We start from the raw sequence: 22,601 nt of genomic DNA on the forward strand, positions 1-22,601 counted from the left end.
CCTTAGTTATACTGTGATACTGTAATATTATTTAAAAGCCAAAGATAATGAGACTAGAACTAGTATCTGGGGAACAAACCTGCAAGGAAGAGGGGGGGAAAAAAAAAGGTCTTTGAAAAAATAAATAAATTCAACCCCCCCATGAACACATCAGACCATACATATAGGTAACAGCTACTGTTTCCCATAGAACAAAAATTGCCATCATCAGAGAAAATAGCCATGCAGTCTGCATACGACAAAGGAAGAACTTTTGCCCTGCAGTGCATGCTTAAATCATGAAACTCCTCATTTGCTGTCACAGAGTCTAACAGCACCAACTAGATTCAAACCCAGGTTTAAGCCTTTTCTAAAAGGAGGTTATTTGAGGACACTAGAGGGAACTTTAGCAGCAGGCTACTGCAATTTGAGATTCTCCTTTGTTGTAGAAGCTAAGCACTTTTACATGGATCACCAGCTGATCAGTTTTGTTGTGGAGGTCTGAAGGCACAGTGCAGGGCTCTGAGGAGACTGCAGAGATGCTGACACACCTCTAAAGCAGTCTCATGAAATCTGAAACTTATAATTCAGTAATAATAAGACTTAATTACTGACTGCATTAATTTGTTCCATCAGGTTTTGCAGCTGTGGAAAAGGTGGTGTGTCTTATCACCTTCAGAGGTTTTGTTGGGGTTTTTTAAAAGCAAAACAAACAAAGAGACTAAAACAAAGAGAACCCCAAAATGATCAAACAAAACCACAACCAAACACAAACAAACAACCAACCCAAACAAACACCAAAACACCAAAAAAAAAGCCATACAACCCAATTTTCCATATATTTGACATCCTTTTAGAAGCAGAAACTAGCTTTTGGAGAGACTAAACTCCAGACAGGAGCTCTGGATCTCTCAAACAGTAAAACCACCATATATCCCTCCTCCTATCTCACAAAGGTGCAAATACACTAAAAGGTGCCTTTTCCAGAGCTATCCAAATTACAAATATATATATAAAGAATTAGAATAAACCAGGTTGGAAGAGACCCTCAAGATTATCACATCCAACCCATCAACCAATCCAACCCACTTAAACAACTAACCCATGGCACCAAGCACCCCATCAAGTCTCCTCCTGAACACCTCCAATGATGGTGACTCCACCACCTCCCCAGGCAGCCCATTCCAATGGGCAATCACTCTCTCTGTATAGAACTTCATCCTAACATCCAGCCTAAACCTCCCCTGGCACAGTCTGAGACTGTGTCCTCTTGTTCTGGTGCTGGCTGCCTGGGAGAAGAGACCAACATCCGCCTGGCTACAACCTCCCTTCAGGGAATTGTAGAGAGCAATAAGGTCACCCCTGAGTCTCCTCCTCTCCAGGCTAAGCAACCCCAGCTCCCTCAGTCTCTCCTCATAGATCTTGTGTTCCAAACCCCTCAACAACTTTGTTGCCCTTCTCTGGACTCGTTCCAGCAAGTCAGCATCCTTCCTAAACTGAGGGGCCCAGAATCGGACACAGGACTCGAGGTGCAGCCTAACCAGTGCAGTGTACAGGGGCAGAATGACCTCCCTGCTCCTGCTGGCCACACTGTTCCTGATGCAGGCCAGGATGCCATTGGCCCTCTTGGCTGCCTGGGCACACTGCAGGCTCATGTTCAGCCTACCATCAACCAGTACCCCCCAGGTCCCTCTCTACCTGGCCGCTCTCCAGCCACTCTGACCCCAGCCTGTAGCTCTGCATGGGGTTGCTGTGGCCAATGTGCAGAACCCGGCACTATTTAACTATTTAACACATGAAACTATTTAACACATTTATAGATAACAATGTTTCTTTTTTTTAAGAACTGAAGCTGTATGTAGAAACTACGATGGCAGTGAAATTCCCTGTAGTACTTAATTGTCACTTAGATGACTCAACATCTACATATAATGAAGTAAAAGACAAGGAAAACTCAATTACTATCAATATAGACAAAGATGAACAGAAGTTAAAGCAGATCAATCTCCTAACCCCCAGGTTTTATTTCACTGTATCACAGTATCATAGTATCAGTCAGGGTTGGAAGGGACCACAAGGATCATCCAGTTCCAATCCCCCTGCCATGGGCAGGGACACCCCACACTAGATCAGCCTGGCCAGAGCCTCAGTCAGCCTGGGCTTAAACACATGTATGACAACTAAGAGAAGAAAAAAGCAAGAACTTGACATTCAATCAATCTAATTTTTATATCTGCCGAGAATCCAGACATGAGATTTGATATGCAGAAACTCTCACTGTTACAGAACTTGATGGTCCCTGTCCCTGTTCACTGCACTCAGCCTCTGGCACACTCTACAAAAGGGGAAACACAAAGGAAAAAAAATACTCTAGTGACTTTATATGTTTAAAAAAAAAAACAACCAAAACCCCAAAGAAACAAAAAAATCCACATCACATCACTAAAACATCCCCCCCCAGCCCACCCACTAGTGTGCACCTGTACAACACTGATGTCTTCCATTTCATTCCATTTGTAGGAATCTATCATTGTTCCAATGCCATTCCAATTTACAAAGGGACAAGAGAAGTGATTGTTAACGTATCGCAGAATTCCTTTGGGTACAGCAAGTGTTCAAGGAAACAGTACAAGATTGATGCTTAATCCAGCAACACACTACTCAGGGCTTCTTAACAACTCCTCAAGATAAGTGACAGAAGTAGACATGAAAGTGAGTTGCTATTGTAAAATTGTCCTGAAGTCCTATGGAGTATTGAGAAATGAAGCTTCTCACAGAAGACAAATCAAAGGCTCTGGAGTGCCAACGACAACAGGAACTGTGACAGTTAGCATAATGCATGTTTCACTGACAAATGACTTGGTAAGTGCCATAAAGCTGGTGGAGTAAAGATGTGATTTGCAATGTTATTTTTGTAAATTTAAGATGACTGCCACTCCCAGAGAGATTTGGGATGTGCTGCCTTAAGAAACAAGAGTAAAAGAACTGTACCAACAAAACCAAGCATTGCATCATTTCTGTGCTGTGACAACATAAATGAAATAAGAATAATCACATTTGTATCTTGCTGTATTTCAGCTTTACAGAGAAGGCACTAAGCAAAAGAAAGTAGCATTATGTACAGTTATCAATACCATACAAAAAACAGAAGCTCTCCAGTATGGGTGGAATCAAAGAAAGTGAGTGGATTCTGTGGATCTGTGGGCTACATTTCCTTAAGACCAGAAACCAACTTGTCTTGGACTATGGGAGAAAAAGAATGGGGAAAAAGTATCTGTTAGAACATTTGTACTTTTTCACTGCCCACTGAAAGCTGGCAAAAGAAATGCAAACAAATAGAATAGAATAGAATAGACCAGACCAGGTTGGAAGAGACCTTCAAGATATCACGTCCAACCCATTAACCAATCCAACCCACCTAATCAACTAAACCATGGCATCAAGCACCCCATCAAGTCTCCTCCTGAACACCTCCAATGATGGTGACTCCACCACCTCCCCAGGCAGCCCATTCCAATGGCCAATCACTCACTCTGTGTAGAACTTCTTCCTAACATCCAACCTAAACCTCCCATGGCACAGCTGAGACTGTGTCCTCTTGTTCTGGTACTGGCTGCCTGGAAGAAGAGACCAGCATCTGCCTGTCTAGAACCTCCCTTCAGGTAGTTGTAGAGAGCAATAAGGTCACTCCTGAGTCTCCTCCTTTCCAGGCTAAGCAACCCCAGCTCCCTCAGCCTCTCCTCATAGGGCTTGTGTTCCAAACCCCTCACCAAATGACTTAAACGTGGCCTTAACATTTAAATCTTCAGTCCTGCAATCTAGTGATGATCAAAATGTGGTAAGCCCTAGATTAATATCAACTCTGTACCTTTTCCACTGAAAGTGAGTTGGTTCGTACTGACTAGGGTGTAGATGATAGCATCTTCAATGAGCTAAGCAGCAAAAGTTACAGCTTCAAGTGCAAACTCAAAAATCCTGTGTGAGTGGACCAGGAAATCTCTCAGCATACAAAGATCTGGCTATGTAAACAGGAAATGTACTGCTGTGCCTACACTCCTCTTCATAAAATATTTTGGATTTCTCATTTGACCTTAGGCTCCCCAAACAGCATGAAGATGAAGCAGCTCCACACTCACACAGCAAAAGGCCAACCATTACTGACTGTATTTGTCCAAAAACTACATTAAGTCTGTTGCAAAAGCCTTACATGTATGCCTACAAGAATTTGCTTGGAGACACACTTCTGTGGTTTTAAATCAGTGTATCTAGTTTCTGATCAAACCACTCATGGTAGTAGATGACAAAGCAACATATGTACAAGAACTGTGACAATGTTAAGATGTTTGAAGCACTTCAGACAATCTACACCTCAGCAGGCTAACAAAGCTAAGCCTGTAAGCCTCCTTTCCTAAAACTAAGGATCTTTCCAAAATGTTAGTTTTGCTATCTTTACATCGCTGCAGCAGAGCAACTTGAACATATTTACTTAGTGTCAGTATATATGGAAATAAAGGCAGTATTACCATCTTCAACTGTTTGCTTTTGTTCCAAAGCATATTTACACATATGTATAAACACTAAAATAAGTCATCCAGTCTCCTGTTCAAAACTAGGAAGGGGAAAAGAAGAAAAACCCCCAAACACTAAAAATCAAAAACCCCTAAATCCAAACAAGCCCAAACCCCAAGTAAACCACACCCCACCCCCAAAATGGCTAAGAGCATAATAGTTCCATTTCGAATCACAGAGTGATGATACTGACTGAAGTAGAATAGAATAGAATTAACCAGGTTGGAAAACAACCTCTGAGATCATTAAGTCCAACCTATCACCCAACACCATCTAATCAACTAAACCATGGCACCAAGCATCCCATCCAGTCTCTTCCTAAACACCTCCAGTGATGATGACTCCACCACCTCCCTGGGCAGCCCATTGCAACAGCCAATCGCTCTTTCTGTGAAGCACTTCCTAACATCCAGCCTAAACTTCCCCTGGTGCAGCTTGAGACTGTGCCCTCTTGTTCTGGTGCTGGTTGCCTGGGAGAAGAGACCAACCCCCACCTGGCTACAACCTCCTTGAGAGGAGGAGCCTGATAATTTTAATAATATTAATAATAATAATAATAATAAGAATAAGAATAAGAAGAAGAAGAAGAAGAATGATGAAAAAAAACCAAACAGGTTGGAAGAGACCTTCAAGACCATCGTGTCCAACCCATCAACCAATCCAACCCACTTAAACAACTAAACCATGGCACCAAGCACCCCATCAAGTCTCCTCCTGAATACCTCCAATGATGGTGACTCCACCACCTCCCCGGGCAGCCCATTCCAATGGGCAATCACTCTCTCTGTATAGAACTTCCTCCTAACATCCAAGCAGAGGGTCCTATCTGACCCTTCACAATTTTACATCATTCCCCTGAAATCAAGCAGCAGGATGAACTCAGTGCCCATAAATTCAACAAACACAGCCAACATGCATAAAAGCTTTCAAGTTGTATTTGCAGAGATCACACATTTTTGGCTTCTGACACTCCATAATCCCATGTTCAGCTTATTAAATGTATTCATCCTCCTCCTCCACCAATAACTACTTTCCATCAGTGCTAATCAGCCCCTAGGCATGCCATATTAGCTATTTCTTGACTTGTTGAAAATATCCCCAAACAGGTTATGCAAGGCCCACAAGGAGTGACATTTGCTGTGATTCTACCAATTTTATTTTCAATTCTCAAAGAAAAGCAAGTTTTTAAACACAGATGTCTCACTATACTTTTTTAAAACCAAAAACCATCAGCAAGATAATTCTCTCTGAAATCTAGAGCAAAGCACTGACAAGTGTCAAGGAGAAATTACATAGAGAAACTGAAGTTCATTCATTTCCTTGATACTTCATTTCTACTGAATTACATCAACCAATGTATGAAATTAAGGTAACATACTTTAATATCCCATCTGTACAGTTAGTAATTCCTAGATGGAGATTCACAAGTCAAAAGACATCTCTTCAGGCATTCATAATACTTACAAAACTGCACTATTTTTCCCTAGCTTTACCAGGAGGCTTAGACAATAACATGCTAAAAGTAAAAGGAGAAGAGAAAGAGGGTGGTGGGAGTGGTGTACTAGCCAAATTCCATTTCAGTATTAGTATGCACACATGGTTAATCAAAACTTAATAAGGATTATGTTAATGCCCCATACTTTGTCGTGGCTTAAAACAACTTCCATTCAACCAGATGGGTACCTAGTGGAAGGCAGCAATTCTTTTCCTTAAGTCCTACCCATAAGATACAGCAAAGTGCCAATCCACAGCTCTTGAAGGCAAAGACTGACAACTACTAAGCCTTTTATGTGACTAACACATAATGCCAGACAAGATTCACAAAACCATCTCTGGCTGCACAGAGCAAATTCAAATCTTTATTATAAGCTAATTGTGATTTTTATTAAAGAGTCCTGTGTCCAGTTCTGGGCCCCTCAGTTTAAGAAGGACATCGAGACACTTGAACATGTCCAGAGAAGGGCAACAAGGCTGGGGAGAGGCCTTGAACAAAACCCTATGAGGAGAGGCTGAGAGAGCTGGGATTGTTTAGCCTGGAGAAGAGGAGACTCAGGGGTGACCTCATTGCCCTCTACAACAACCTGAAAGGTGGTTGTAGCCAGAAAGGGGTTGGTCTCTTCTCCCAGGCAACCAGCACCAGAACAAGAGGACACAGTCTCAAGCTGCGCCAGGGGAGGTTTAGACTCAAGGTGAGGAGAAAGTTCTTCACCGAGCAAGTTGTTCATCATTGGAATGTGCTGCCCAGGGAGGTGGTGGAGTCACTGTCCCTGGAGGCATTCAAGAGGGGATTGGACATGGCACTTGGTGCCATGGTCTAGTCATGGGGTCTGTGGTGACAGGTTGGACTCGATGATCCTCGAGGTCTCTTCCAACCGTAGTTATACTGTGATACTGTGAGTCATTACATCTTTTTTCACTGTCTGTGTGCCAAGACAGACTTTGCAGAAGTATGCAATTTAGTACACCTTATATTGGACAGCAAAATATTTGACTACAGTACTTTATAAACTGAAAGACATTCATTCTCACAGGCACACAGTGGCTTTAGCTGTAGCAGCCTCTCACAAACGTCCTCACAATTTCTGCTTTCCCTCAGAATAGGAGGATTGCACCTTGCCATGTCCTACTTCTCTCTAAGTTTCTGAACAGGTAAGCTCTATAGCTCTACCACTTCCCTGTGTATGTAGGCTAACAAGTAATTCACAATAGGTAACAGGAAGGGTATTTCAGTGTTTCTTCTTCAAGTAATGGAAGTCGGCTTGTTTAAGTGGTAGCGCTAGACATTAAAAGATTCAAGGAAACAATGGTTTTAATCAATAACCTCAGGCCTGGAGCAATCTTTTCTCCAGCAGTAAGTTCCTGCTGCATGCTTCCTGCAATGCAAGTAATTTTAGCCTTAGAGAAGAAATAACCACCCTTTACAAGATTAATGGATTTAAAATCGCAGTTTATACAATTAGCGCAACTGAAAGCAAGCCAAGTTCTTGTGCTCTCCCTCTACTGCTCCATGTTTAAATAAAAGCTTAAAGGAAAATAAGGTAGGACAGAGAACTGTGAAAAGATGCAAGGAATGGACTTAAAACTGAAATGCAGACTTTCTGAATGGCAAAGCTACAACGCTCCTAAGGCTTTTATTGTACCTGTAATCTAGAAAGGTTCCTGAACATCACCACAGCAGAATAGAGTAGAATAGAGTAGAACAGAGTAGAGTAGAACAGAGTAGAGCAGAACAGAGTAGAGTAGACCAAACCACGTTGGAAGAGACCTCTGAGATCATCGAGTCCAACCTATCATCCAACACCACCTAATCAATTAAACCATGGCACCAAGCACCCCATCCAGTCTCCTCCTAAACACCTCCATTGACGGTGACTCCACCACCGCCCCAGGCAGCCCATTCCAATGGGCAATCACTCTCTCTGTGTAGAATTTCCTCCTAACATCCAGTATGAATCTCCCCTGGTGCAGCCTGAGACTGTGCCTTCTTGTTCTGGTACTGGTTGCCTGGGAGAAGAGACCAGCCCCTGCCTGAAATCCATTAACAACAATACTGCTGAAGCTGTTCTTCATTTAAATACAACCTATGCTTTTAAGAACTGATCCACACATTTTCACTGGCATTTGATCACCTCTTGAGAAGAATCTCCCTTCTTTTTCCACTTTGAAGTAGCGAACAAAAAACTTACTTGACTCACTTAAGTTACTTGTGCTCTTTTTTGTGGCAGTGAGACAGGAGCAAGGTGAGGACTTGGGGAAGAAAAGTGAAGCTCATTTTTGTATTTGATAATTTTCTACAAACAACCAAATTCTTGCCCTACTATTTTTTGAGAAAGGAGAAGGGAATGATAAAAAAATTATATCCCTAATAGAAGAGTAAACAGGTTAGCTAAGTGTCAATCTCATCTAAGATGAGAAGAGAAGAGAAGAGAAGAGAAGAGAAGAGAAGAGAAGAGAAGAGAAGAGAAGAGAAGAGAAGAGAAGAGAAGAGAAGAGAAGAGAAGAGAAGAGAAGAGAAGAGAAGAGAAGAGAAGAGAAGAGAAGAGAAGAGAAGAGAAGAGAAGAGAAGAGAAGAGAAGAGAAGAGAAGAGAAGAGAAGAGAAGAGAAGAGAAGAGAAAAGAGAGAAGAGAAAAGAGAGAAGAGAAAAGGAATAGGACCAGACCAGACCAGGTTGGAAAAGACCTTCAACATCATCAAGTCCAACCTATCACCCAACACCATCTAATGAACTAAAGCATGGCACCAAGTGCCTCATCCAGTCCCTTCTTAAACACTTCCAGTGATAGTGACTCCACCACCTCCCTGGGCAGCCCATTCCAATGGCCAAACACTCTTTCTATGAAGAACTTCTTCCTAACATCCTGCCTAAACCTCCCCTGGATGTGTTTAAGGCTTCTTTGAATGTGGTGCTTGGGGATATGGTTTAGGGGTGAACCTTGTAGAGGAGGGTTATCGGTTGGACGTAGTGATCCTGAGAGTCTCTTCCAACCTGAATGTTTCTGTGATTCTGTGTTTTCATTTCTCATTATGTTGCAGTGCTATTAATTTGCAGTAAATTAATTTCCACCAGTCTGGTTTGTTTTGCCCACAATGGTAACTAGTAAGTGATTTTCCTGTATCAGGAGCTTTTCATTTTACGTCCTGCTGAGGGGAGGCAGCAAAAGAACTTTCTGAGTGCTCTTGCTGCTGAGTGGGCATCCAGTCAAGGTAAACCCACAACAAGAGCACAGCTCACAAGTCACAGCTGTCTAGTTACCAAATAAGAAAATCATTACAGAAGACAAGAGAAATGTGACTTAGCTGTTACTGGAAACTTGTATATGAACTTGGCTTACATTTTGATGTCCAATTAAGCTGTCACTGCCACCAAACAATAATGTAATGCCCTGTCCTTATTTTTTCCCCCACCCACCAACATCTGCAATCATTTCCATTCACAGGTTCCTCTGTGCTGTGCCAGGATGGGCACATCCACAGCTACTTCATGAATCAAATCAGGAAAGTGGGACACATGGAAAATTACTCAGCATAGATTAGTTTAGCTCCCTGATCCAATAGAGCACATAACCAAGCAAACAGTAATGCTAACACTACAGACAGGGCAGAACTGGGTAGAAACAAGGTCTAAGAGTGGGGGTAAAAAGGAAGAGGCAGCCTTCTTGCTGGCTCACTTCAGGTACTGGAAGGTGCCAATTAGATCTCTCTGAAGCCTTCTTTTCTCCAGGCTGAATAACCCCAGCTCCCTCAGCCTGTCCTTGTAGGGGTAATGTTCCAACCCCTTGATCATTTTCATGGCCCTCCTTGGGACCCATTCCATCAGATCCATGTCCTTCCTGTGTTGAAGGCTCCAGAGATGGACATAGTACTGCAGATGAGTTCTTACCAGAGCAAGGTGGCAGAACCACCTCTCTCAATCTGCTGGCCATGCTTCTTTTGATGCAGCCTACAATGCAACTGGCTTTCTGGGCTGCAAACCCAGGACAGCAGTCAAAAGAAGGAAAAGGGTGAGGAGGAGCCAAAGCAGAAAGCCCAAGGAGGCAGCTCCAGCAAGGGAGTCTAGCAGGAGGTTTCCTTTCCCTCAGCAAACTTTCTCCTTTATACTGAGTATGATGCCCATGGTATGGAATACACATTATCTATGACACAACTCCAGTCAGCTCTCCTGGCTGATTCTGAACTGCTAATGCCCTGTGACTGGCCTGTGATTCTGCCTCAGCAAAACCAGGACAGTATCACATTGTGTTAGTTTGAACTTGCATGTTACTTGCCAAAACTACTGTATAAAACAGTGAAATAATTGTAGCTGAAGCAATCATAGAGAGATGCAAGCAGAAGATTGTGGGCAGGGTGGCAGGTGATGGGGTGGAATCAGTATTCAACTTTATCTCCATAATAAGGTATTTTAAGAAGTTCAGACAACAAGGCTTGGTACCAGAAACTCTTGGAAATCCAACAGCACAAGAGCTAAGTCTACTATCAGTGTGGTGCTGTGCCACTCCTGTGGCTGCAGGTAGTCTATGCACTCTCACCAGATATTGGGTAATTTCAGCCTCATTCTGGATTATCACAGAACGTTAGAGGTTGGAAAGGATCTCCAGAGTTCATTGACTCCAAACCCCCACCAAAAGCAGGATCACCTAGGGTAGTCCCCCACAGGAATGCATCCAGGTGGGTTTTGAAAGTCTCCAGAGAAGGAGAGTCCACAACCCCACAGGGCAGCCTGCTCCAGTGCTCCATCACCCTCGTTGTAAAGACTTTTCCCCTCACGTTGAGGTGAAGCCTTCTATGTTCAAGTTTGTACCCACTGTTATCTTATAACTGCGTACCACTGAAAAGAGATTGGCCCCCTCCACTTGACACCCACCCCTCATGCATTTATATGCATGGATCAGAGCCCCTCTCAGTCTTCTCAAGACTTAACAGCCCCAGGTTTCTCAGTCTCTCTTCACAGTGGAGATGCTCAAGTCCCCTAATCATTCTCCTGGCTCTCCATTGGACTCCCTCCAGCAGCTTCTTGTCTCTCTGGAATTGGAGAGCCCAAAACCAGACACAGTATTCCAGGTGTGGTCTCACCAGGGCAGAGTAGAGGGGGAGAACAATCTCCCCAGACCTGCTGGACCCACTTTACTTGATGCAGCCCTGGATACCATTGGCCCTTTTGGCCGCAAGGCCACATTGCTGTCCCATGGAGAACTTGCAGTCAACTAGGACTCCCAAGGTCTTGCTCCATGGAGCTGCTTTCCATAATGGCAACCTCTATCCTGTACTGGTGTCTGCTACTATTCCTCCCTAGATGCAGGACCCTGCACATGTCCTTACTGAACTTCAGGTTTGCCTTCAGCCAGCCCTCCAGCCTGTCCAGATCTTGTTGGATGGCAGCACAGCCTAACAGGGTGTTGGCCACCCTGCCCACATTAATACTTGGAACACTATCACTTTGTGCAGCCAAAGGCAAACCAAAGTAGAATTCATGAAGTAAGGAGAAATATTTTTTTTTAATCTGTAAAAGTCAAAAGAGAACACAGAGCAAAGGCAGCCAATGTGCTCTAAGTATGACACAGAAACAAACCCAGCTTGAAGTATGATAGATACAAATTAAATCTTCCATTTTTTCAATTTTCAACAATACCATCAGTGTGACAACAGCAGGAGAAATTCAGCTAAATGAGTAGATTAAAAGTGCAAGATTGTCATGCTACCTACACAAATAAGAAAAAGAAAGCACTCCATAAACTCAAACAGGGTTTAGTACAGATACAAACTCAAACACATGAAAAAGCAACTCAGGACCTGAGACTTTTAAATTGATTCAATTAACAACTCTGTTCTCATAGTATCATAGTACAAGTCAGGGTTGGAAGGGACCACAAGGATCATCTAGTTCCAACCCCCCTGCCATGGGCAGGGACACCCCACACTAGATCAGCCTGGACACAGCCTCATCCAGCCTGCTCTTAAACACCTCCAGGGATGGGGCCTCAACCACCTCCCTGGACATAGCACATATTTGCCTGTATTTAAGAAATTAAGATAATTAACCAATATGAATGCTCCATTAGGTAGACCTTAAAATCCTGCATCACTTAGAGCAGTTTAAAGTGAAGAACAATTAAAAGCTTAGAAATCCACAGAAAATAAGGTGGAAAAGCAACACAGATTTATCCAAGGCAACCTACATTAGAGCAGTGGATTGCTCTCTTGCACAAGGCAAAAGATTTGTTTTTAAAACATACTAAATCACAAAACCACAATAGATCTAATCAACCAGTCACCAGTAAAGCACATGATACTAAGCTACAATGGCAGTATAGTAATTATGGTGAAGAAGATGAGAACTTATGCAGAATCTATATAGATAAGAATCAACCAGTGAAAGGCCCTGCTGTAAACACCCAGAGAGTGGAATGTCATTGTTGAATCATTATTCAAGGACTGATGCCGAGACCAATATGCTGTAATGTTTCCACCCTGAATTTGGATCACCTTGGCTGCCACCACACATCAGAAAGACTACTGACTCAGAACACTGGACTCTCATCTATGAAAAGGAGGAGAAAACAGGGAAAAGAAAGAAAACAGGAGAGGAAGTGAGAAGGAGAGAAGAAATATGTTTGAAGTGTCCTCACCTACAGCTAACTAAAGGCAGACAAAGATTTTCCTGAAGCACAAAAGGCAAAGATTAATTAAGAGACTTATTTGTCCTTGTGATTCTACAGGATCAAGTAAGTAAATCATTTCAGGATCTGCTTTCATTATCGTTAGCAAAGTGGAAGTCCTGTGCAGTGTTTGCTTTGGATCCAGGCAGCTGCCCAAAGACTGTACTTCAAAGGTTTCTCCTCAGTTCACATCACAGCACCATCCTGGTTTCTCAGACACAGTCTCCTCCAGCTTGGGACCTGATTCTCCTTTTATTCCTCCACTTGGTTTAAGCTCATCAAACATCAGCTGGCTGAGTCACGTGCAAGTATTGATTCTATGGTTCTAAGAGGATCACAGAATACCAGGTTGGAAGAGGCCTCATCTGCTCTAACCTTTATTGGCAAAATCACAAAATAATTCCTATTATTATTACCTGATTTATTTGTCATTATGTTTATTTGACTTCAAGGCTCTTTACACAAGAAAAATAGCATTCACTCTTGGCAATACCCACTTTCACTTACTTAGTGCCTTTCGAAGAACAAGAGCACCTTTGCAAACAGACACTACAATGCACATCTGATCTGGAAACCTCACAGCAATCTGCAAAGTATCAAGTAACATCAGCTGTAGAACCAACTACACGACCTTGGCATTGCAACACTTTGTATCCTGCTTTGCATATTAAGCTAAAAAGATAAGACTTCTGAAGACATACAGAATTTCCATACTGTTTTCCCATGCCTGAATTATACTAAGCAAAACACTAGCACAACAACAACAACAACATGCTGTTTAACCTTTTGGTGTCCTGTGAAATCCAAGTTTGCATAATTCAGGCCAGGGAAGTGATTTAAGTTGGTAACTCCTGACTGATCTGAAAAACTGTACAGTGGCATAGCCCAGAGTTCATAATATGTTGTGAAATATATTATCTTTCTAATGAAAGTTATTTGCACTTCACAGACTGCAATTAGGAGGTTAGATTACTGCCCAAGAGTGCTTCAGGATCATATTAACATGGAAGGAAAAGTTACTTTTCTTCAGTGTAGTATTTACTTCATTACTGCAGCTTATAAATTCACATCTTTTTCACCTTTATCATACACTTCAGGAATATAGAATAGAATAGACCAGACCAGGTTGGAAGAGACCTTCAAGATCATTGCATCCAACCTATCAACCAATCCAACCCACCTAATCAACTAAACCATGGCACCAAGCACCCTATCAAGTCTCCTCCTTAGCACCTCCAATGATGGTGATTCCACCACCTTCCTGGGCAGCACATTCCAATGGGCAATCACTCTCTCTGTGTAGAACTTCTTCCTAACATCCAGTTTAAACCTCCCCTGGTGCAGCCTGAGACTGTGTCCTCTTGTTCTGGTACTGGCTGCCTGGGAGAAGAGACCAACATCCGCCTGTCTACAACCTCCCTTCAAGGAGTTGTAGAGAGCAATAAGGTCACCCCTGAGTCTCCCCCTCTCCAGGCTACTCAACCCCAGCTCCCTCAGCCTCTCTTCATAGGGCTTGTGTTCCAAATCACACTGCTCAGGATCTCAGGTAGTGATAGGACTAGGGGGAATGGAATGAAGCTGGAGGTGGGGAGATTCAGGCTAGATGTGAGGAGGAGGTTCTTCACCATGAGAGTGGTGAAACCCTGGAATGGGTTGTCCAGGGAGGTGGTTGAGGCCCCATCCCTGGGGGTGTTTAAGCCCAGGCTGGATGAGGCTCTGGCCAGCCTGCTCTAGTGTAGGGTGTCCCTGCCCATGGCAGGGGGGTTGGAACTAGATGATCCTTGTGGTCCCTTCCAACCCTGAATGAAACTATGAAATCTCTCGCTGTGAGCAGGATATGTAGAACTACAATCAAAAGAAGACCATAAACACTGATTTCATTTAATGATTGATGTTCACACAGCATATGATGAGCAAAGATAAAACCTGAAAGCATTATTACACTATTTTTGTTTCTCAAAATTTTGTTTCTCATCTCCTCAACACCTAAAAGCTAATTCAAAAGGCTCAGAAAAGAGCTGTTAAAATGGCCAAGGAACCAAAGATGCTCCTGAGAGGACAGGAACAGCTTGTTCAGACTAGCAAAAGGATGTAATTATTTTCCAAGCAAATCCAAGTAAACAATGGCACAGAAATGTTGAGTGAAAGCAAAATGAGCATAAACAAGTTTCAGTTTCCAGATTAACCCTCAGAATAACAAGGCTTAGAGGAACCTACTAGCAGAACTAGAAAGCATAAAAAGTGTTTTTAAAATGGAGTTTGACAAGTAGGAATTACATGACCTAACACTAGCAGGAGATTGGCTTTAACAAAGGAAATCCATCATATCAAATTCTCCTATAATCCAAATTTATTTGTAATTACAGTTTTGAGACTACAGGGGAAAAAAAAAACCAGAAAGGCAGACACAGCACTGCTTTACATATCAGTCAGTAGAAAGGAGGTCTGTATTACCCTATGTAGGAGGATGAATATGAATTTATTTACTATTACAGGAAGCTGCAAATTGCTGTAGCACTTCTGCCCATAAAACCCCCAAGAGACCTGTACAAGCTCAGTGACCACAGCATCAGATTTTCCATTGTGATAAAAACACTGTTCATGAAGTAGCTGGTCTCTTATTAATAGAATTAATCTTGCTCATAGAAAATGAAGTACAGAGTAGACAACAAGCCAACTGCACCATTAAGAAACAGCTTAAATTTGACTTTTTCAGAAATCAATTTGGAAGTCTGAAAATCCTAATTTAGTATCATAGTATCAGTCAGGGTTGGAAGGGACCACAAGGATCATCTAGTTCCAACCCCCCTGCCACGGGCAGGGACACCCCACACTAGATCAGCCTGGCCAGAGCCTCATCCAGCCTGGGCTTAAAACACCTCCAGGGACAAAATTTCCTAATTAAAAACATGGCAGAATATTCTCTTAAAGCAGAGAGAGCATTTCATATGGCATTTGAAACTCAGATCTGATCCTTTGTTAACCTGGCATAATCCAACTAACAAAAAATTCTCTATAGAATGCCTGTTTCAATATTCAGGCACAAGAACACCCATCAAGGACTTCAGTAACATAGCTATCTTTACTGACAGCATGGGAATTCACTTGCAGGGATTCTTAGTTCAAAATAAAACATCATGTGATGGACAAAGCACTACACTCTAACAGTGCACTGCATACTAGCATTTGTTTTCTCTAGATATGTATTTGCTTAATGGTAATATGATACAGATTGCAGCTACTTTAAACACTAAAGGAAGCAATTCAACTTCTTCTCTGGCCAAGTACCAGCTTATTCTTAGTATCTTTGCATGAAAGGCTGAAATTGTCTTTGAAAGTTATGTCCATAACCCACACATAAGACATCAGCAGAAACTGACAGAACAGAACAAATGCCTATTAGAAGCAACAAAACAATGAGGGAGCAGACTACTTCAAAATATGAATGCCAATTATTGAGTTTCAACTTCCTTCTAATGGGAATTTTGGGGGATTTTTTTCCAATTGGTAAGGGACTTATGCATATAGAAACTAAGATAAGTAAGCTGTTGCAATAGAATGGAATAAACCAGGTTGGAAGAGACCTTCAAGATCATCACGTCCAACCTATCAAGCATTCCAACCCACCTAAACAACTAACCCATGGCACCAAGCACCCTATCAAGTCTCCTCCTGAACACCTCCAATGATGGTGACTCTACCTCTGCAGGCAGCCCATTCCAATGGCCGATCACTCACTCTGTGTAGAACTTCTTCCTAGTAGCCTGCCTAAACCTCCCCTGGCGCAGCCTGAGGCTGTGTCCTCTTGTTCTGGTACTGGCTGCCTGGGAGAAGAGACCAACCTCCGCCTGGCTACAACCACCCTTCAGGTAGTTGTAGAGAGCAATAAGGTGACCCCTGAGTCTCCTCTTCTCCAGGCTAAGCAACCCCAGCTCCCTCAGCCTCTCCTCATAGAGCTTGTGCTCCAAACCCCTCACCAACTTTGTTGCCCTTCTCTGGACACATTCCAGCAACTCACCATCCCCACTGCTCACTCACCGCTACCATTTAAGGCAAGTCACACGTTTTTGGATTATGTGACTAAAACAAATAAACCAAATCCATTTCCTAAGGCAATGCAAGTTATTTCTGAAATTGCCACTAGAAAGCTATACTTTTATAATTGCATCTTTGCCATCATAGTGTCAGATAGGGGATGTGAAGAATCAGTTGTTTTACTTAGAATCTAAATTAATAAAAGAGAATGACTGCCATCAAACTTTGGGGATTAGTATTCGGTGAATTCTGTCCTGCTCCAGTTAGAATCTGGAAAAGACATTGTAAACATATAATCTCATGAAAATATGTGAGGCCAAGATATCTGGGAAAATGCATCTCTCTGGAAAGATACAAAGGAAGTTTTTTTACATGGGAAAAAAAACCAAACTCCCAAGAGAGATAACCAATTTCATAGGCTGTTACACTGGAATCCTGTCCCTATGTTTTTTCCACCTAGATTAACTCAAAGAAAACTCCCCATGCAGACAGATTCATCACTGTTTTTTTTATCACCAGGTTTATGAGAGAATAAAATCATCCCTGAAAACTGTAGGTCAAAACAGTTTCAAAAAAAGACTTTTCTGTGTGGAGTTTCTGCACCCCTGGTAATACCCACTCACACTGCCTGCAAAAGGTGGTACTTCCATCTTGTGCCTTGTTCCTCCGTGTGTTAATTAGCAAAATGAAACTACTAATGATTGCTACTACATTACAAATTCCTAAAGATATCTGTTAAATCTTACTTATATTACTCCACAGCTCTGCATTATTGTTTGCATCACATTAAAACACTTTAAAAGGCAAACAGCTGCAAACCCACTGAGCTTTAAACCATATTTAACCCCAAACTTACGTAGTTCTCATCTCTGAATGCCTGAACTTGTTGCTAAAATATGACTGGGATGCAGAGAAGCGGCCTCAAAAATTAAAGGAAAAACTGAAGGCTTTGGGCAGAAGTAAGCCATGACATCCCCTGTACAAGACACACATCTTTTGAACTGTTCCATACTATATTGAATAGCTTTTCTAGAACAGTAGGACTATTATAGAAATTAAAAGCATACAAGTAATTCTATAATGAATTTCCTACATAATGTATATGACAATGCCCTAGACAAGGTTGCATTTTCACAAGGTGACTATAAAGAAATTACAACATACACCACTGGCAAAAAGTACAGGAAAAATAAACTGTGGTTTTAACTGAAAACAAGCTGGGATTGATGAGAAGGGAAAAATTCAGCTCTCTGTCAGAGTCCAGCTAAAGCTGAACCTCTGCATATCACTACATGAAGTATTTAAGCATATGTACTTTAAGCACGCATCTTAAAGACCTATTAAATTAGGTGCCTTAAGAAATTATGAAATCAACTTTTACCTAATAATCAAGAAGGCCAGTTGTAGCAGGAGTTCATTGCTTCTAAAAAGGGAGGGAGTTTTATTTCATCCAGAAGTTAACAACAAAGCAAGCCTCCTCCAGGTGCACCAAAGAAAACTATTCCATGTACTCCTACATAATTGTGTCTACATACAGTTAATTCTCTATTGGAAGATAAATTTTAATGTAATAAGAACAACTGTTACATGCATAAATTCAGCCTTTCATGAGATACTAATGTAGCTAGTACTTCAGTTGATCTGAAAAAAAGAAAATGTAGTCTCTGGTTGGGAATAGCAACTGTAGGGCAGAGCTGAAGTAGGAACAATGGCCACAGAAATGTGATGCTAACACCTAACCGAGCTGGACCATATAATCTGTGCTCTTCTGGGGTACTCCCAGAGTTTTACATACTTAGAAAGAGAAGTAAATAGTGGGGAAAAAAACCAAACCAAACCAACCAAACAAACAACAACAGCACCAAACAAAGCTGCTGAGGATCTGGTATCCGTCCTAGAATCTTCAGCTCTCACTGCATTCACGAGAGTCGTCTGCTGCTTCATGGAGCACACCATTACAGTTCTGAATGCTACTTTGGAGAGCAGCACCCCTTTGGAATGAACACAGCAAACCCGCTTTCCAATAAAGTCTGACCTTAATTTGGGAACAATTCAATCATAATGCAAAATGTTTGCATGCTACACTACGTATATTTGGTCTATCTTCAATTTATGTGTCAGGTATTTATGACCACTGTGTTTTTACAGTAACTTCTTAAGATACCAGGGTGTGAACAAATTACTACTTTGGAACTTTTGTAATAGGAAGTTTAATATCACCTGAAAAACCATGTACATACTGTAGTTCCATAAAGTATCTTACATTTAGGCAACTTCAAAAGATGATAGTATTTTCTAACAGCAGTCAGTTTCACTGTCTCTTCTCTAAACAGGAAGGACATGTTTCAAAACTCTCATTTCCACTGAAGCTCTGCAGCACTGTCCACATTTTTCCCCCAACAGAACTGAATCTGCAAAATTGCACGGAAATGAAAAATCCTAGATCACCTAGAGAGATAAAACACAGTAAATAACATCTGTTGTTCCACAGGACGTGTAGGCTACTAAACATTCATCATAAGAGTTCATTATTGAAATCAACTACTTACTCCACTGCTCAATTTGATTTTCAAACACAATTACTATTTTTTAAACCAAAAAGCCTGTGTAAGCATTTTACACTTCACTGATTTTAAAGCTAAGTAGGAGTATCTCGTGTGTTTTAATGAGTTAAAAGTTCACTACTCCAGGAAACACACAAGTGCTACTTGCTGTAATAAGTACACCGTCCTTGCTGCATCTACTCCAGAGTCAGTACTGTACAAAGTTAGGATTTCTGTTTGTTGAGAAACATCAAGACATTTCTCCAGTTGTCCTAGACCAGGAACTAAAGCTAAAGGCAGTATTTTGTGGAAAGCCTGGTCATAAAACCAAAGGATGTGAAATGAACAAAGGAAGAAGTACTTCTTACTACATCAGACCAAGACCTTATTCGCCTAGGGCTAGAAGACACTATAGCACACAGGATTTTGAAGTTACACATAGAATACAATAAGCATTGTGTTTGACACAATAACATCTTAACCCAAAAGTTTTAAAAGTCAGAAGAATTTGCACGTTAAGTAGTCATTATTTGACACAGAAATATTGCTTCTCCTTGAAGAGGGAGAGAACAGTCAAACATGTAAATAGGACCTAATAGACCTAAATCTAGCAACAACTCACAAGTATTCTTCACAACAATAATAGGATTACTCACTTCAGAATCAAGGTCTAAATAACTACTCAAGAATTATATTCCTTCTACAGCAGTCTGTCTTTGACAACTTAAGAAAGTTGCATTTGTTTAAGCCCAGGCTGGATGAGGCTCTGGCCAGCCTGATCTAGTGTGGGGTGTCCCTGCCCATGGCCCATGATCCTTGTGGTCCCTTCCAACCCCGACTGATACTATGATACTATTTGTTCATATTTGATCTGGAACAAGAAGTAGTAAACTTCCAGTGCTAGTCCAGGTGAAAAAAGGTACCCATGTGGTACCCTAATCTGTCATTACTATTTGTGCACACAGTTTTATAAGACCAGGTTTGTAAAAGCAAGTTTTATTAAACTTATGTTTTTCCTACTTAAAACAAGCTTCCTGTTTCATGGAGAAAGCTTTTTAGCAACGAGAAAGACCTAAAGTACAAATAAGCCAAAACTTTTTTGCTCTGGAAAGAAAAACATATATATACATAAACTTTCTATGCATTCTATTATCTCACATTCTGTGGACATGGATATGAATTTAATACAAATGCATAAAAGGTGCTAGATACATATCCAGCTGCAGAATGATGTGCTTACAGAGGTGTGTCCAGAAATACATGCACCCATATGAAAAAAAAAAGCCTCAAAAGGACAGTAACTGCTTTATGTACATGCATCAACTGCATACAGTTTATTTACAGCATGGCATAAACAAGTACAATTAACATTCAACCCTACTATGGGCTAAGCAAAAAATTTCACAATTTGACCTCCTATCCCAGGTAAAGAGGCAAACTTTTTGGTTAGACTTCAAGTTATCAGTTGGGTTTCTTACTAGCTAAGGAGCTCATAGTAACACCTGCTCCCCTTCCATATAAAGAGCAATACTGCTACCTACAAAAACCGGCATACTCTGTCCATGTGCCAGATATTTTTAAGGATTAAAGTGATTAATTTTCATGAACATCTCAATTTGTAGCAAAATCTGCTGTAAGTTATTTCTGTATTTTACCTGGAGGAAAGCTCTGGGCAAGGGGTAAAAGAGATCCAAAGTGACTTAAAGACGAAAAGTAGGTGGCAAAGAGTTACAGAAGAGAGCAAGCCGAGTAACGCTCATAGCCATTCCTAGTTTTCACTTCACGCGCTTCAAAGAGAGGGCAGTTTTCACACCTCCCGGAAGCTGTCAGTGCTCAAGTCATGCAGCTTTAAAAGCACAAAACCTCTCTCAAAATCTTTCAAAACACATAAAAGTTTATTTCCCACATGAAGATCTGGGGGAAGGGCTCTGTGTGAGATATAAAAGCTCTTCACATACACTTCGGTGTTTTGCTTTGCCCATTTATTACGGACATTCCCATTACCTAAAGATACCTAATGATCAGCCAGCGCCCCGACAGCACTACACACCTGGTCCGTAAAGCGAGTTACACCGCGGCTTTCAGCCCCAGGGCCACAGCCTGACTGCTTTCCCCCCATGCCCAGACGGGACAACCTCGCCCAGCCCGCAGCAACAGCCTCCGCGCTGCCCGCTGCTCCCGCAGGGGAGGGTGCGGCCGGGCCCGCGGGCCGGGGCAGGGCCCCGCGCCGCCCCCGCTCCCCCGGGAAACCCACCCAGCCGCGCCACAGGCGAGGAGAGGTAAAGCGAAGAGTGCGGGAGGGAGCAGGGGAGAAAGTTTACGAGGCTCTTTTCAGCGGCTGCCGGCAGGGGAGCCCGCTCCCGGCACCCATTCAAACAAAAGAACCCCCTGCTGCTGCCCGCCGCTCCCGGCTCCCCCGCGGCCCGGCCCCGCTACCCGACTCACTCCGCAAGGCCCCGATGAGGAGGCTGCCGTCCTTAATCAGCTCCTTGATGAACTTGTTCGTCCTTTCCAGTTCGATCTCATGACACTTCAAGCGCTCCCTGAAATCCGGGCTGTCCAAGTAGGAATCGCTGAACTCCAGCGTGGGCAGCCCCATGGCAGCAACAGCGATAGCGGCCGCAGCCCTCCGGCCAGCGGCGGAAAAGCGGACGGCTGAGAGAGGGCTGCGTCGAGAGACAGCGGAGGGCAAAAGGGAAAGTTCGGGAGAGGCGAGGCGCGGCTGCCGCCCGCTCTGCCTCCCTGCAGTGACTCTCGACCCACTGCACCGACCCCCTTGGCGCTCACCGCGCCGGGGGCGAGGCAGACGTCCGTTGACGACGGAGACGGTGTGCTCCGGTCGCTGTCACTCAGCTACATGCTGCCTGCGGGGTACCGCGGGCTCCCAGCGCCGCCGCCGCTCCGCCGCTTCCGGCAGCGCACCCTCTTCCTCTCTGCCCAGCCGTAACTTCAGTCTGAACCTCCCCTGGCCCGGCCGAGGAAACCCTCCTCCCGGCGCGGCATGCTCACACGCCGGGAACGCGGCCCCGGCAGTGCCCGCCTCTCGTTTGCCACCGCCCCCTCCGCGCTCTGCCCTCCAGTGGCGACGCGGGCGGGACAGCTGCGGCCTTACGTCGGCCTGGCCCTCCGCAGGGTGAGGCGAGGGAACGCGGAGGGCTTGCATGGCTCTGTAAGAGGCGGTGCTCACCTTTTCCAGGGGGCTTTGGGAAGCCCAGAACACGGCAGGAAAGGAAGATGCATCCCAGGGGGAGGGAGGCTTAAGGGTGTTTGAAACCATGCACTTCGAGGAGGCTGGTTTACGTGAGAGGCGATGAGGCGAGC

The 22,601-nt window shown here is 43.1% G+C and overlaps 1 protein-coding gene across 1 annotated transcript in view; it reads right to left on the reverse strand.

The window, feature by feature from the left end:
* ARHGAP42 (Rho GTPase activating protein 42) overlaps window positions 1-22,240 on the reverse strand; it is a 196,435-nt gene extending 174,195 nt beyond the window's left edge. The window contains exon 1 of the mRNA XM_068145259.1: window positions 21,726-22,240. Coding sequence (XP_068001360.1) covers window positions 21,726-21,879 — 154 coding nt within the window. The 5' untranslated portion in view covers window positions 21,880-22,240. The remainder of the gene's footprint in view (window positions 1-21,725) is intronic.
* Between the last annotated feature and the right edge of the window lie 361 nt (window positions 22,241-22,601).

The sequence above is a fragment of the Melanerpes formicivorus genome, unplaced genomic scaffold (genome assembly GCF_026170545.1).
Source record: "Melanerpes formicivorus ecotype bairdi unplaced genomic scaffold, bMelFor1.0.p_v2 SCAF_1, whole genome shotgun sequence".
Taxonomy (NCBI): domain Eukaryota; kingdom Metazoa; phylum Chordata; class Aves; order Piciformes; family Picidae; genus Melanerpes; species Melanerpes formicivorus.